This window comes from Panthera onca, chromosome B3 (assembly GCF_046562875.1).
Source record: "Panthera onca isolate mPanOnc1 chromosome B3, mPanOnc1 haplotype 2, whole genome shotgun sequence".
NCBI lineage: Eukaryota > Metazoa > Chordata > Mammalia > Carnivora > Felidae > Panthera > Panthera onca.
In genome coordinates, this window is record NC_138344.1 from 62179302 (window position 1) to 62196984 (window position 17683).

A 17683-nucleotide genomic window follows, 5' to 3' on the forward strand; every position below is an offset into this window, starting at 1 on the left:
ACTCTTATAAAGGTTTTAAGAGGATGGGCTTGTAAAGTCGGGTTTGATTTTTGTATCTACCTTTTCAATACAATATGATCTCAGGCAATTAATTATCTGTGTCTATTTCCAAATCCTCCTATGAATGAGAGCATAAGTAGAAATGGAGAAGATACTTAGTACGAGGAAGAGCAGAAAACAGGAGGAGTTGGGGTGCCTGGGTGGCTCAGTTGGTTAAACGTCCGACTTGACCAGGTCATGATCTCACAGTTTATGAGTTTGAGCCCCATGTTGGGCTCTGTGCTGATAGCTCAGAGCCTGAGGCCTGCTTTGGATTCTGTGATTCCCTCTCCCCTTTTGCCCCTCCCCTGCTTGTGTGCTTGCTCGCTCGCTCGCTCTCAAAAATAAATAAAACACTAAAAAAAAAAAAAAAAAAGAATAAAATGCAGACAATCAGCTTTACGGTATGATTTTTCTCCAGTATGATTAGCTATTAGGGAACAAGCACTCAGAAGACAGCTCTCAGAGAAGACTGAGAAGAGTTCATCCAAAATTGGCATCTGTTCTGATGGGGAATGTAAATCTGAGGGTATTTGTAAAGGAATGACTTTAATGATCAATCATAAAATCTAGACTAGTGAAGAAGGCAGGTGAAGCCTGGGGAGGCCTAATGGATGGTAAGAAAGTATCTGAAATTAAAAATCTGAAAGTATTAGCACAATGAAGAATTCTGAAATAGGAAGTCTACCTTCTAATTAGTCTTAGGGATAGAGAAAGTGCCTTTTATTTCCATCCCAAAAGATGCTTGAAAATAACAAGAATCAACTTTTTTTTGCTGATTTGGTTAGAGCCCAAAAGCTTACCTGGCATGTTACAGCCAATGTATGACAGATCTGAGTCTTCCCAGTTCGGAATTCTCCAAACATCTCTGTAATTGATCCAGTCTCAATTCCTCCTAAAGTAAGAAATATCCTTTAGCAAAATACAAACATTCAGAAACAATAATCATAGAAATGCCCTTGGAGCTCATCAAAAAGATGTATACATAATTTGGAAATCCATTTTTCAACAATCAGTAACTCCTAAAATATTTTTTATTTTGAAATATTTCTAGATCTATAGAAAATTGCCGGGGCGCCTGGGTGGCTCAGTCGGTTAAGCGTCCAACTTCAGCTCAGGTCACGATCGTGTGGTTTCAGGTTCGAACCCTGCGTCAGGCTCTGTGCTGACAGCTTGGAGCCTGGAACCTGCTTCAGATTCTATGTCTCCCTCTCTCTCTGCCCCTACCCCCTCATGTCTCTGTCTCTCTCTTTCTCTCTCAAAAGTAAATAAACATTAACAAATTTTTTTCTTTTTAATTGCCAAGAAATGTACAGGAAGATCCCATGAATTCTCACCCAGCCTCCTCCAGTGTAACATTTTATATAATTACAGTACAGTATCAATATCAGAAAGCTGTCAGTGATACAGTCATATTTCTCCAACTGTAGGTATACTCATCTCATTTGTGTATCTGTGTACAGCTCTATGTAACTGTATCACACATGTGGCTTTAACTAGAGATATAGAACTATACCATCACAAGTCAATAAGCAGTCACTTAAAAAATACAGATATAATATCACCTAGTACTTTCTAATCGTTAATTGTGTATCTAGCATTGTGCTACACATATATATGTACCAATTCACTTAATTCCAATAACCTATAAGGTAGGAAGTCTTTTTATCCTTATTATGAAGATAATAAAACTGAGGCATAGAGATATTAAGTAATTTGCACATGTAATACCTCCAGTAAATGCTGGGAGGAGGTACAGATGGGAGGGCTAACACTCAAATTTGAGTGTGATTGCTGATTGCATACTATTTTGTCTCCCCCCAAAATGAAAACTTTAAATGTTGAAATATTTGGTGAAGCACTAAGAAACAAATCTTTCAGGGCAGCAGTGTTTTCACAAGTTCAAAAAAACTTTACAGCTTTCCATAAAGTCCTAAATATTAGTGTGTACTACCATGGATTGATACTATAACCTAGTCTTCAAACATGGAGTGTTTTAGTTATCAGATTTTCAACCTTGTGTTAAAGTAGGTTATAATTAATTCTTTAGGCAGGGGGAGCTTACCCTCTGAATGTGGTATTAAATGGAAACTGAACTAATTAATTGGCAGACAATTTTGTGTAACTCAGGTCCCACCCTACAGCAGTCTTACTTCTTCAATGTGGATAGTTCTCTTATCTTTTAATCATATCTAACACACGAATTCTACCCAAATACTTTAGTTTTGTTCTGTGACCTGGATGCTTTGCTAACTGTAGTTTACAACAGAGGATAAGGGATTACCATACCTTGAAGTAGTTTGTCAAGTTCTTTGGATCCGGTAGTAATCTGTATGATCTCTGATCGCCTTTGGTGGAACTCAGTTGCAGTAGTGAAACCCATTGGAACTAACTTGGCTGCCTCAGTCTGGGAAAATTAAGTAATGTCAAATCAACAAAATATGTTTATTATTAATAAAACAAGAACCAGACATAGAGCGGGATGAAATAACATCTAATAACATTTCTAGAATGATTTCTCTTTAAAAAGTTATCAAAATACTAATAGTTCTAGTTCTAGGATTATTTTATCTTTCTGGCAACTAAAGGGTAAACTAATTTAGGGACTCCAAGAAGATTAATTTTGAAATTACTAATTCAAATAATACATCCACATAAATAAAAAAAACAAAAAACTATTACAGACCAACATATATGTACTTCCCCTGACTTAATGACAAATGTGACAATATGGCACAAAGTCCAATAATATATTTAAGTCCTCGTTTCCTGTTCCATCAACCACAGACTTTCTCTCTTAACTTTCTACTTTGTTAAATGAGGACATTTGCCCTTCAGTCTCTTCTCCCTCCATATCTACTTTACCATCTCTGTCACCTGTACCTTTTCTCTTATACTGTCGAGGTCGAAAACATTTAAATCCTATTTTGCAGTCACTGGTAAGTTTTCAACCATCTATCAATTAATTCCAAAATTTAAAAATAAATGCATTCATAAATAATGGAAATTAAATGATACACTCCTAAATAACCAATGAGTCAAAGAAGAAATGACAAGGGAAATCGGAAAATACTTTCAGGTGAATGAAAATGAAGACACAGCATACCACAACTTATGGAATGCAGTAAAAGCAGAGTTTAAAGGGAAGTTTATAGCTATCAATGCCAGTATTATAAGAAAGATCTAAAATCAATAACCTAACTTCCACTTAAAGATACCAGAAAAAGAGTACACTAAACAAAGCAAGCAGAAGAAAGGAAGATTAGAGTAGAAACTAATAAAATAGAGAATAGAAATACAATAGAGAAAATCAATGAAACCAGGATTTGGTTCTTTGAGAAGATCAGCAAAACTGATAAACCTTTAGCTAGATCAAGAAAAAAATAAAAAGACTAGGGGTGGCTCGGTTGGTTGAGAATCTGACTTCAGCTCAGGTCATGATCTCACAGTTCATGGGTTCAAGCCCTGAGTCAGTCTCTGTGCTGGAGCCTGATTCAGAGTGTGTGTGTGTGTGTGTGTGTGTGTGTGTGTGTGTGTGTGTGTCTCTCTCTCTCTCTCTCTCTCTCTCTCTCTGCCCCTTCCCTGCTTGTGCTCTTTCTCTCTCAAAAATAAACATTAAAAAAATAAATAAATAAAAAAGAAAGAAATAAAAAGACTCATCACAAATCAGGAATGAAAGAGACAACATTACTATCAAGCTTACAAAATCATAACTCTATGCCAACAAATTACGTGACTAATGAAATAGGCTAATTCCTATTTAAAAAACTATTAAATATTAAAACTCACTAAACTAGAAAAATAATCCAAGTCAAGGTACAAGTGATTAGTTGAACTTGAATCTAAATTCAATATAATAAACTGTGTGAGTCTAACTACAAAAAAAAGAAATATCTGAATACATTTATAGCAAGTACTGACATTAAACTTGTAATTTAAAAACTTACCACAAAGAAAAAGTCTAATACTATTTCACTCGAAAACTCATTACAATGTCTGTATTACAGCTTTGTGAATTTTATTCACTGCAGAATCAAACGGTGGACTAGAAATACTAAAGTTCCAGTGTCAACAACTCAATGTCCCTCAAAGGCTTCTGCTGTCAAATTCAAATGAATTGTTTTATATGCCAGCAGTTTCAAAATCATGCTCCATTTACCTTGCTTTTATATCTGAGTCATGTCTTTCTCTAGTATTTTCTGATTTTATCATTTCTCAAATTTTCTGACCTCTCAATCTTACCATGTGTTCTACTGAAACCCTTCTGCCTGAAGTTCCTTTTTTTTTCCAAACTGGGGTCTTTGCTCTCTAGACTAACTACTGTCTAAAGACACTCCTTCACTGAGTTCTTAGGTTGGAGTCTAACCTAGATCTTTGGTTTTCCACCTTCGTTTTGTTAAAAGAATATCATCAAGTACCTTCCTAAGAAAGTGGATACGAGAAAAATGTTCTGAATTCTTGTATTCCTGGGGTGCCTGGCTGGCTCAGTTGGTTAAGCATCTAACTCTTGATTTCGGTTCGGGTCATGATCTCACTCATGGTTGGTGGGTCCAAGCCCTATATCCCACTTTGCACTGACAGTGCAGAGCCTGCTTGGGATTCTCTCTTGCTCCTTCTCTCTGCCCCTCTCCTGTTTGCATGCATGCTCTCTCTCTCTCTCTCTCTCTCAAAATAGATAAACTTAAAAAAAAAAAGTGAATTCTTGTATTGCTGAAAATGTTTTATTCTGCCTGAATAATTAATAAAACTGCTACAAACAGAATTCTAGGTTAAAATTATGTGCCCTTAGAACTTTGAAGACACTGCTCTACTAGCTTCTACCTGCTAGATTTCTGAAAAGAAATGTGGTCTTTCTGATTTTCTGTTCCTTTAGTTGCTTTTTTTCCCCTCTGAAATCTTTCAGAATCTTCTCTTCATGATTGGTATATTGAAATTTCACACTCACATGTCTAGGTGTGGGTCCTTGACACTCCATGAGGTCATACTATATGAGACTTCTGCTTCCCTTTAGCTCTGGAAATTTTTTTAATGTTTGTTTATTTTTGAGAGAGACAGAGTATGAGCAGGGGAAGAGGAGGGGTAGAAAGAGAGGGAGACACAGAATTTGAAGCAGGCTCCAGGCTCTGAGCTGTCAGCACAGAGCCCGACATGGGGCTTGAACTTGCGAGCCATGAAATCATGACCTGAGCTAAAGTTGGGCAATTAACCAACTGAGCCACCCAGGTGCCCCGGAAATTTTCTTAAATTATGTCTGTGATAACTTCTTTCCTTTTTTCTATGATCTTTCTGTAACTTCTATTAAATGGACAGATTGCTGGATAGATCAATGAACAGACAGGTGATAAGTCAAATATATTAAAATGTTAATGGTAGAGTCTAGGTGGTGGGTATATGAGTTTTCATTATAAATTATTTCAGCATTACAGTAAGCTTAAAAATTTTAACAACAAAATACTAAGGAAAAAACACAGGAGATGCTTTCCCTGTTTGTCATTTTAACTCCTACATTTTCTAGTCAATGAGCTCCTACAGGAACAGAATGGTAAACAGTGAAATGTTAAGTAAAAACCATGCAAATGCCTAATCTGGAGAACTTTACTTTTACTCTCACACTTACATAATAAATTTACTTTCGTATGTGCTAGGTGAAATCTTAAATCTATAGGCTTTTTTTTTTTTTTTTTTTTGCAATGTTTCAGCAGCTTATTTATTTTGAGAGAGTGCGAGAGCGCAAGAGCACACGTGCACGAACAGGGGAGAGGCAGACAGAGAACCCCAAGCAGGTTCCACGCTGTCAGCTCACAGTCTGACTTGAGGCTTGATCCCAAGAACCATGAGATCATGACCTGAACTGATATCAAGAGGTGGACACTTAACCAACTGAGCCACCCAGGTACCCCCGTAAATCTACAGCCAAGAACTACCAAACTCTTGAACACGAGACATAGAATAGCAAATAAAAATATATAGGAGCGACTGGGTGGCTCAGTCAGTTGAGCATCCGACTTCAGCTCAGGTCATGATATTGTGGTTCACGAGTTTGAGCCCCACATCAGGCTCTGTGCTAAAAGCTCAGAGCCTATAGCCTGCTAAGGATTCTGTGTCTCCCATTCTCTCTCTGCCCCCTCCCCTACTCACTCTCTCAAAAATAAACATTAAAAATTTTTTAAAAACATGTAACAAAAAATATCTGTGCTGAATCTGTCACTGTTCATAGTACATCAAGAGAACATAGTTCAACAAAAGCCAATTAACTTTGAAATAAACTTTGAAATGTGGAAAAGACCACCTAAGAATTTTGCACCTTCTGAATCAATTATTTCACTCACAAAATCTTTGTCTCTCAACCATTTCGACAGATATACTGAAAATGGATTTTATTTTCCTTTCTCCACTATGATAGTAGGTATTCTTGGTGAAAATCTGAATTTCAAAGACTTTGGGGGAATAGAAATGGGAGGGAAGAGTTACAGTGACTGAAGAAATCTTCTTTAAACTTTAATTTTTTTTTTTTTAACGTTTATTTATTTTTGAGACAGAGAGAGACAGAGCATGAACGGGGGAGGGTCAGAGAGAGGGAGACACAGAATCCAAAACAGGCTCCAGGTTCTGAGCGGTCAGCACAGAGCCTGACGCAGGGCTCGAACTCACGGACCACGAGATCATGACCTGAGCCGAAGTCAGCCGCTTAACCGACTAAGCCACCCAGGCGCCCCTTCTTTAAACTTTAAAAGCAAATAACACAACTAATCTTTACCCACTAGAAGCTCACAATATAAAATGTCTGAAATCAGAGAGGATGGAAAAATAGACTCATCTCTATATCATTCTGCATATCTTATTTCACTTTATTACAGGTCTATATTTGTGTTTTCACAAAAGCAAAACATTAATTTGATTTCTAAAACTAAGGTCAGACAGGCATAATCAAATATTCTGTCAGGATTTTTTCTGTCACAAATATTAATGCCCAGAAAAAAAACAACAAATAGACTTTAGAGACACCTACTGGCTTAGTATGATAAACACTCTTTAAGGTATTAGGGGCTCAGAACTCTTATTTCCAATTAAGTTACCAATTCAACAAACATATTTAAGTAATACAATAAATGACAACTTTATACTTCCATAGATAGCAATATCATTCCTCTAAAGATTTAAATTAAGAATTACAAAATTTTTTAACGTTTACTTTGAAAAAGTACACATGCGGGGCGCCTGGGTGGCTCAGTCGGTTAAGCGTCTGACTTCAGCGTAGGTCACAATCTTGCGGAGCCTGGAGCCTGCTTCTGATTCTGTGTCTCCCTCTCTCTCTGCCCCTCCCCCGTTCATGCTCTGTCTCTCTCTGTCTCAAAAATAAATAAACATTAAAAAAAAAAAGTACACACGCACACAGGAGCAGGAGAGAGACAGACAGAGACAGAGAGAGAGAGAGAGGGGATGGATGGATGAATGGATGGATGGATGGATGGATGGATGAATGAATGAATGAATGAATCCCAAGCAGGCTCTGAGATATCGGTGCAGAGCCCAATGCGGGGGCTTGATCCTAGGAACCATGAGATTGTGACCTAAGCTGAAAACAAGAGTCGGAAACGCAAATGACTGAGCCACCCAGACACCCCAAGGATTATAATTTTTGAGCCCAGACTGAATTACTATTACAGAATGGTCTAAAGAAATGAAGTTAACATTCCTCCCAGTGCTTAAAAATTCAAAGCTCGGGGCACCTGGGTGGCTCAGTCGGTTAAGCGTTCGACTTCGGCTCAGGTCATGATCTCACGGTCTGTGAGTTCAAGCCCCGTGTCGGGCTCTGTGCTGACCGCTCAGAGCCTGGAGCCTGTTTCAAATTCTGTGTCTCCCTCTCTCTCTGACCCTCCCCCGTTCATGCTCTCTCTCTGTCTCAAAAATAAATAAACGTTAAAAAAAAAAAAAAAAAAAATTCAAAGCTCTTAGTATAATACCCAGTAAAACAGAATTCATCAGGTTGTGTACATATTAATGTATGAGATAAGTACACACAAATTTCAGATATTGTCCATTTGACTAAGTTACATAGCAGTACACACACTGAAGCTACCCCATAACAAAAGATGCAGTTTTTCTTGAAGAATCTTTAGCCTTTGAATATCTTTTCAGTGAAAAATTTCTGTGAAACTATAATAGTAATCAAAATAAATATGAAAATACAATTTTATAGATATTTACTTTATGCTATAAAAACTTCAAGGGTAGGGGGTGCCTGGGTGGCTCAATCAGTTAAGTGTCTGACTTCAGCTCAGGTCATGATCTAAGAGTTCGTGAGTTTGAGCCCCACATCCAGCTCTATGCTATCAATGCAGAACCTGCTTTGAATCTTCTGTCCTTGTTTCACTCTGCCGCTCATCTGCTCATGTTCTGTCTCTCTCTCTCTCAAAAATGAATAAACATTAAAAAACAAAACAAAAAATTCAACGGTAAAGCTAATCAAACTATGTATATAAATACCAAAGGATAAATGCATACAATAAAATGTAATCATGGAGAATTATGAAGAAAAATTAATAGTAGCTATAAGACACTGAACAGAGATGAGAAAAGATCAGAATAGGACAGGATGAAAATAACTGGATTCCAGTCTTAGTTCTGCTATTGCCTGCATGACCTTGGGTAAATAATTGAACCACTGTGCCTAAGTTTCCTCATCTGTAAAAGAGATAATACTTGCCCTATCTTTTTCAGTGTTGTTATGAAGGCCAGATGAGAATATATATGAAAGGGATGGGATTTCAAAGTTAAAGTGCTATATAAGGGATTATTAGGTTACTACCTCATTTCTGTTAAGCCAGTAAAATCACCTTTATGTCATTAAGGTTAAAAAACAAAACAAAACTAAAAGTATGATTTGAAATCACACTCTCTTATCATTATAAAAGAATCTTGTCTGTGTTCTGTGCTGGCAGCCCAGAGCCTGCTTGGGATTCTGGATCTCCCTCTCTTGATGCCCCTCCCCCATTATGTGGTCTCTCTCTCAAAACAAACTTAAAAAAAAAAAAGAATCTTGCCTGTGATTAGTCAACTAACAGATTATACACGCTTAGAGCCTAATTAACATGGCTTTAATATTTGAGGAATAAAGTTTTTCTATTTGAAAGTAAAACAAGTGTATTATGGAAAATGCAGAAACTTCAGAAAATTGAGGCAAAAATAAAAATAGCTCACATTCTTACCATCCAGAAATAACATATTTTAGTATAGTTATTCTGTGCATGTGTTATACATAAATACACACATTTTTAAAAACACAAATCAACCATGTATATATACACTTAGACATTTTATTAGCCTGCTTTCTTATATCATGAACATGTCAATGAATATTTTTTGAAACTCTTTTTGTGGTTACAAACTAATGAATATATTTCTAAGGCATGAGATCATAATTTCTAGAAAGATAAGGTACTGACTGCTGGTGGGAACGCAAACTTATCAATTTGGCAGTACTTGTATCATACCATGAAATTGCGATTTCCTTGACAGAAAATCCCAATTTATGCAAGGAGGCATATATATAGTTAACTAATGCAGTCACCTCTGGAAAGGGGGCCAGGATGACACAATGAGGGATGAAAGGAGGAACACTGCCACCTTTCACTGTATATCCTTTTGTACTATTCCCACTAATGCCTCATATAAGCAGTACTTACCAGAATTTTATCAGCTTTGGCTTCACTAATCCCCTTAATATTTATTAGTTCCTTTTTTGGTGCATAGGCAACAGCCTCCACAGTATGGAACCCAGCTTCTTCCAATTTCTTCACATCATTGGCATTTATGCCACATTGCTGCAAGTGAAAACCATGGATAAATTTAAGCTTCAGTTCCCTCATCTGTCTAATATGGATATTGGCCCTACCCATTTCAGAGCTATTTTGAAGAACTGTGATATTATATGTAAAAGCTGTGAAAAGTATGCTCTACATATCAGGTATTTAATAACAAACTATTTTTCATTCATTTCTTTTCGTTCTGAAAAGAAATTTTTTTTTTTTAATTTTTTTTTTTTTTTCACGTTTATTTTTGAGACAGAGAGAGACAGAGCATGAACAGGGGAGGGGCAGACAGAGAGGGAGACACAGAATCGGAAGCAGGCTCCAGGCTCCGAGCCATCAGCCCAGAGCCCGACACGGGGCTCGAACTCACAGTCTGTGAGATCATGACCTGAGCTGAAGTTGGACGCTTAACCGACCAAGCCACCCAGGCGCCCCTGAAAAGAAATTTTTAAACTAGCACTATCCTACGTACATATTCTCATCATGAAACGGGACCAAACCAGTAACTCCCAGGCACTGGGTATAAGCCCGCAACTCTCAAACTTTTATGACTGGGACTCTAAATGAACCCTAAGACCCTGGGTCCTAAAAGGCCACCTTAAAATCGGTGTTTTCCAATGTTTTCTACGTCAAGCACACATAAAAAATGATTGACAGGAAAGCTCTGATCTAACAACTGACCTTAAAAATGGGAAAAACAGTATGTAAGCCAATTTGACAATAAATTCTATTCATTAAAAAGGGAGGGGGATTACTTTTGGTTGGGGACTCCTATACCACTTCTCAAAACAAACCACCCAAAGGCACCTCTTCCTCCCTATATTACAAAGTTAGCTTTAGTTTTATTAGTCACCAAAACCATGACTTCTGAGACAATATCGGTTAATGGCAGAATATGCATGTATTTGCAGGTCAGGGAAGGTTTGAGAGAGGGGAGAGAATATTATCTGTCCATAGAAACAAGCTCTACTAATATTTAAGCAATAAGCAAAACCCATGTGTGGGTATAAGGATGCTCATGGTAACAAAAGTTGACTCTGAACCCTGTAATGTTTAACACAAACCTATTTAAATTAACTTCTGGAGTCTTGAAGCTTAGCTGGGGATGACAGGAATATATGTAAAGAGAAGAATGAAGGCTTTCTCTGCTTTCCCTCCTACTTCTTTCAGCCTATGTCAGCTGCACTCACACCGGGGCCTCTGCACAATGGGAAGAAATAGTACAAGGCCGCAGCTCTGGTACTTGATGCTCTTGTGCAGTCCTGAATTGGAGCTTGGCTCTTATACCTTAATGACCACAAGTGCTTCTCTCTGATCATGACAGCTGTCTTGCTAGTAACTTCAGCAGATACGGGTCAATGGAGAGACAATGGTCCTCTCTTTTCCCTGCAGAGCTGGCCCAGGCCACTGTAATTCCCTGGATAGCAATTTCATATGTAGTATAAACATCACAGAGACTCCATCATGGGACCCATAGACTCCTTAGGTTTTGACAACCCAACTCTGAGAAAGAAAAATGATAAAGTAGAAGAATTCTTAACAAAAGAGATCTGGCCAGACATGCTTAGCAACCATGTTAAGCTTTCCACAGGATCCTTGACAGTATTTCTAAAAACTCCAATTTAGGTCTTGGCCTTAGGCAATAAACCAATGGTTTATGTAAAACCTGTGATTTCTCCCAACAGGTAGAAGACACTAATCCTGCATTATAATCTCAAAATTAGCAACAAAGCACATACCTCTAATCGAGATATAGGTTGTGGGCCAAAGCTCTCTTCTTCCACTGAAGTATCTGCATTTGCTTCAAGCTGCATTTGCATAGCCATTACTCAGCATTCAATACTGAAAAATACAGACGACCAGAGAGTACAGAACTGTAAACTTAGTTTTGTAATAAATCTCTGAAGAATTATTTGTTAGGCTTTTGGTCTAATCACTGACCTACCCATGGCAGGAAAACGAACATATATTTCATCACCCTTTCCCTTCCACCTAGCTAGTTGTATCAAAAAGAGTTTAGGAGGAGCCAGAACTAGTCTGCTTCATAACGATGCACAGCTTAACTAGACCAACTATATCCCCAGCTCCCCTGCTTCATAGGTAGGAAGGTAGGGGCCGAATCTTATTCCATTGTTCCCTTCCAGCAAGTAGGGGTTGGGGGTGGTGGGACAGGAGTGAAACGAAGGTACAGAATGACTATCCATAAGCCAGTGATAAGACAGTGGACTGAAATGAGAGACATACTTCCCATCTTAGCCAAGGATAACTTGTAGTCACATATTCTGCTTATAATAGGAATGTATGAAATTTGAAATTTAAATATCACCATTTTAATCATTCCAGACTTCAGTGAATGCCTAAGTGAATAAATAACATTCAAGTACCCTGCTCAGTCTGAAATCTTCCATATGAGCAATAGGCCTATACCTAGTCAGGTTATTATGATAAAAGAGTTAAGATTGCTCAGGTTGAAAAGAACTGAGAACAAAAATTTTTCATGATCTTCAGAGGTGTTAGTAAGAGTGAAAAGTCTTAATGTTCACAAGAATAAATTAACTTAAATCACACCAAAACAATCTGGACAATTTAAATCAGGATTAATTTAACTCAAAGGATAACACATATGAAATCTCCATTCTTCAAGAATGGACAAAAGACCATTTGTTCTTTTTCCTTTATTTATTTATGTATTTATTTATTTACTTATTGTTTTTATTTATTTTTGAGACAGAGAGAGACAGAGCATGAGCAGGGGAGGGGCAGAAAGAGAGGGAGACACAGAATCCAAAGCAGGCTCCAGGCTCTGAGCTGCCAGCACAGAGCCCGACGTGGGGCCCAAACTCACGGAGTGGGAGATCATGACCTGAGCTGAAGCTGGACGCTTAACCGACTGAGCCACCCGGGTGCCCCTCTTTTTCCTTTTTTTAAAATTGAAATATAGTTAACATACAGTGTTACATCAGTTTCAAGTATACAACGTAGTGATCTGACAACTCTATACTATGCTAAGCTCACCACAGGTATAGCTACCATCTGACACCATACAACACTATTATAATACCACTGACTATATTCCCTACGCTGTACCTTTTATTCCTGTGATTTATTCCATAACTGGAAGCCTGCACCTCCCATTCACCTTCATCCATTTTGCCTATCCCTACTCCTCCCTTCTGGGAGCCATCAATTTGTTCTCTGTATTTATGGGTCTGTTTCTGCTTTTTGTTTATTTTTGTTTTTTAGATCCCACATATAAATGAAATCATAGCATACTTGTCTTTCTCTGTAGGACTTATTTCATTCAGCATAGTACCCTTTAGGTCCCCCCATATTGCTGCAAACGGAAGATCTTCTTAAAGTCTGAGTAATATTCCACTGTGTGTGTGTGTGTGTGTGCGCGCGCGCGTGTGTGTATACATACACACACACACACGTGCACACACATATACATACTACATCCACTTTATCCATTCATGTATGGATGGACACTTGGGTTGCTTCCATATCTTGGCTATTGCAAATAATGCTGCAATAAACATTGGGGTGCATATTTTTTCAAGTTAGTAGGGTTTTTTTGTTTTGTTTTCTTTGGGTACCCAGTAGTAGAATTACTGAATCATATGGCATTTCTATTTTCAATTTTTGAGGAACCTCTATATTGTTTTCCACAGTAGCTGCACTAATTTACATTCCTACCAACAGGGCAGGAGGGTTCCTTTTTCTCCACATCCTCACCAACACTTGTTGCTATTATTTTTTAAGATTTTATTTTTAAGCAATCTCTACACCTAACGTGGGGCTCGAATTAACAACTGTGAGAACAAAAGTTACATGCTCCCCTGACTGAGCCTGCCAGGCTCCCCTATTTCTTTTCTTCCTTTTTAAGTTTATTTTGAGAGGGAGAGACAGAGCAAGTGCAAGCAGAGGGGGGCAGAGAAAGAGAGAATACTAAGCAGCCTCTGCACTGTCAGTGCAGAGCTAGAAGTGGGGCTCAATCCCACCAACAGTGAGATCATACCCTAAGCCAAAATCAAGAGTCAGATGAGTCCCTCTTATGTTTTTAATTTTAGCCATTCTGACATACTGTATCATTGTGGTTTTGATTTGCATTTCCCTGATTAGTCATTTGAGCACATTTTCATGTGTGTTTGCCATATGTATGTCTTCTTTTGAGATGACCATTTATTCTTTTTAATGTTTATTTTTGAGAGGGAGAGACAGAGACAGAGAGAGAGAGAGAGAGAGAGAGAGCAAGCAGGGGAGGGGCAGAGAGAGGAGACACAGAACCTGAAGCAGGCTCCTGGCTCTGTGCTGATAGCACACAAACCATGAGATCATGACCTGGGCTAAAGTCAGAAGCTTAACCCACTGAACCACCCAGGTGCCCCAGCGGAGATGACCATTTGTTCTTGATTATTTCAGGTGCAGATCTCTTAGATGGCAGGTTCAGCATAATGTGTATCTATGATAATGCTAAATATCAGAATCACCTGAATGCAAACATTCATAATTTATGAAAAAGATGAAACTGCAGAGTAATAAAGGATGGTCTTTTCTTTTCCTTTTTTTAGGTTTATTCATTTATTTTGAAAGAGAGCTCACAAGTAGGGGAGGGGAAGAGAGGGAGGGACAGAGAGAAACCCAAGCAGGCCTCATGCCCAACATGGAGCTCAAAGTGGGACTTACAACTGTGAGATCAGGACCTGAGCTGAAATCAAGAGTGGGATGCTTATGGGGCACTTGGGTGGCTCAGTTGGTTAAGCATCCGACTTTGGCTCAGGTCATGATCTCATGGTTCGTGGGTTCAAACCCCACGTCAGGCTCTGTGTTGACAGCTCAGATTCTGTGTCTCCCTCTCTCTCTGCACCCCCCGTTTGCACTCTCTCTCATTCTCAAAAATAAACAAACATTAAAAAAAATTAAAAACCAACCAACAAAAAAAGAGTGGGATGCTTAACTGACTGAGCCACCCAGGTGCTACAAGAGTCCAATGCTTAACTGACTGAGCCACACAAGTGCCCCAGGATGGACTTTTCAATAAACAGTGCTGGGTTAATGGGAGAGCCTTACAGAATAAGAAAAACACATACTCAATTTCCAATTTGATTATAGATCTTCATGTAAGAGGTAAAACAAAGCTTTTGGAATACAGGCAGATATCTTCATGACTTTGGGATAAGGATTTCTTAAAATTTATTTTTATTTTTGAAAGAGCAAAAGTGAGGGGGGGCAAAGGGAGGGGGACAGAGGATCTGAAGTGGGCTTTGTGCTGACAGCAGCGAGCCGGATGTGGGGCTTGAACTCACAAACTGTGAGATCATGACCTGATCCTAAGTCCTAAGTCTTTCTAAGAAAGAAAGAAAGAAAGAAATGAAAAGTCATGGGCCCCTGGTGGCTGAGTCAGTTAAGTTTCAGACTCTTGATTTCAGCTCAGGTCACAATCTCACAGTTTGGGAGATCAAGCCCGCGTCGGGATTCTCTTGGAATCCTCTCTCTGCCCCATTCCTACTCTCTCTGTCTCAATATAAATAAACGTCTAAAAAAAAAAAAAAAAAAAAAAAAAAAAAGTAAGGGGTGCCTGTGTGGTTCAGTCAGTTAAGCTTTGGACTCTTGATCTCAGCTCAGGTCATGATCTCATGCCTCCATGAGATCAAGCATGGAACCTGTTTAGGATTCTCTCTCTTTCTCTCTCCCCCTCCCTCGCTCACATGCATATATGCATGTGCTCTCTCTCAAATAAAATAAACTAAAAAAGAAAAGAAAAAGAAAATGTAAAGTCAAACTATAGTTAGGGGACAAAATATTTACCACCTATACAACCAAGAACTGATCGTTAGAATACATAAAGAACTTCAAATCAGCAAGACAGACAACCCAATAGAAAAAGACAAGATATCTGAACAAGCACTTCACGAAAGAAGATATCCAAATGGCCAATAAACATAGGAACTAATGCTTAATCTTATTAATAATCAGGAAAATTAAAATCCAAACCATGAGATATTAGTATATGGCACCAGAATAGGTAAGATTAAATAGACTGAAAATATCAAGAGTTGGCAAGCATGTGAAACAACTAAACACTCCTACACTACTGGTTTGAATGTAAATTGGTACAACTTTAGAAAACTAACATTAAATGTGAAAGCTGAATATAGAAAATGCTATGAACCAGGAATTTCAATACTCTGTACTAATCAACTGAAAAGCATACATGCGTGCACCAAAATGTACACAGGAAATGTTCTCAGCAGCCTTTCTCATTAAAACAGCCCAAAACTGGGGCACCTGGGTGGCTCAGTCGGTTAGGCATCCGACTTCGGCTCAGGTCATGATCTCAAAGCTCCTGAGTTGGAGCCCCTACTACGGCTGTCTGTTGTCAGCAGGAGCCTGGAGTCTGCTTCAGATTCTGTGTGTGTGTGTGTCTCTCTCTGTCTAAAATAAACATTAATTTTTTTAATTATAAAAAGAAAAAGCCAAAAACTGGAAACAACCCAAATGTACACCATGGGCAGAATGAATAAGGAATTCAATATAGCAACAGGAAAGAACTATTGCCTTATGCAAACATATATATAAACCGATAGAATGTTGAGGAAAACCAGACAAAAATATAAACAGCATTACTCATAAAAAATTCAAACAGGCAAATTTAGTTAATGGTATTAAAAGTCAATATAGTGGTTACCTTTGAAGAGAAAAGGAGACACACTAGAGGGGTAACAGGAAAGGCTTTGGGGGTGCTGACAACATTCTAGCTATTGACCTGAGTGGTGACTACACACGTATATACTTTTTGAAATAATTCACAGAGCTGTGTACACTTTGGATTTGTGCATTCTTCGATAAGCATGTTACACTTCACTTTACAAGGTAAAAAACCTCACTACAGACCATTCCCTAGGCATCACGTGAACGGCCTTCCATTAGGTAATGAAAACACCTTTTTGGAAACTGGAGGCTGGTACTTTGTAAGGAAAATACGGTATCATGGAAAGAGGACTGACCAGAGATCCGGAACCGCTGGCCCGGACAGAAACAGCTGTGACATTTAATCACTACACCTCTCTGGATCTCGGCTTTCTTGCCGCCCCCCCCCCCGGCCCTCCCCATAAAAATGGGTGTTAGAAACAAAGGCCTCTAAAAGGTCCCCCGCCCCCAGCTCTGGAGCCTGGGGTCCGCCACCATTTTCGCCACAACAAGCTCTGACGGTGGGTTGGGCCCGGGCATGCCCCTGCTCCACCCCGCCAACTCCGCTTTCTCACTTGGCCCCACGAGCCCGCCAGGCCCGGGGCCGGCTACTGTCGGGACTTACCCTGAGGCAAAAAGGAACCGAGTCCGCGCCTAACACCCTCACCCTGGTACGCAGCGCTCCTCGCTCCCACTGGCTGCGCGCCCCGACTTCTGTCCGCTGGCTCGGTCCGCGCCCGGCCGGGACGGACTCCAGACCCCTTCGCTTCCTGCCCACTTCTCTACTCCCTTGTTCCGGCCTTCTGCACACAACCCAGGCGAAACTCAGCTCCCAACTGCGTCCCTCCGGGTGCGTCTCCGCTCTCCTCAGACCTCGGTTTCAGGCCACTGCGCGCGCGGAGCACTGCAACTTTCGGAGATCCCGCCAAATTCTCGGGCTGGGTCACGCCAGCGTCAACGTAACGTCTCCCCGCCCTCCTCGGCTCTGCCTTCCAGCCCCTTCGGACGCTGCTCCCGATCCTAGAGATGAGCCTAGAGAACTTAACCTTGCGTGATGTTATGAACTTCCCTCTTCCATTCACCTCTGAAAACGAACTCAAAGTTTGGGAGTCGCCCCCTTCTTTTCTTTTACCAGACCGAGG

General features: G+C 39.4%; 1 protein-coding gene across 3 annotated transcripts in view; it reads right to left on the reverse strand.

The window, feature by feature from the left end:
• The window catches only part of RAD51 (RAD51 recombinase), a 34143-nt gene extending 16460 nt beyond the window's left edge, over positions 1-17683 (reverse strand). The window contains exons 1-5 of one of the 3 annotated variants that reach the window (XM_060618921.2): positions 17624-17683; positions 11591-11693; positions 9726-9863; positions 2329-2446; positions 843-934 (exon numbers count right to left, since the gene is read on the reverse strand). In XM_060618921.2, coding sequence (XP_060474904.1) covers positions 843-934; positions 2329-2446; positions 9726-9863; positions 11591-11677 — 435 coding nt within the window. In that variant the 5' untranslated portion in view covers positions 11678-11693; positions 17624-17683. Of the gene's footprint in view, positions 1-842; positions 935-2328; positions 2447-9725; positions 9864-11590; positions 11694-17166; positions 17579-17623 lie in introns of those variants that run through there. The other 2 variants (XM_060618920.3, XM_060618919.3) reach the window with 2 other exon arrangements.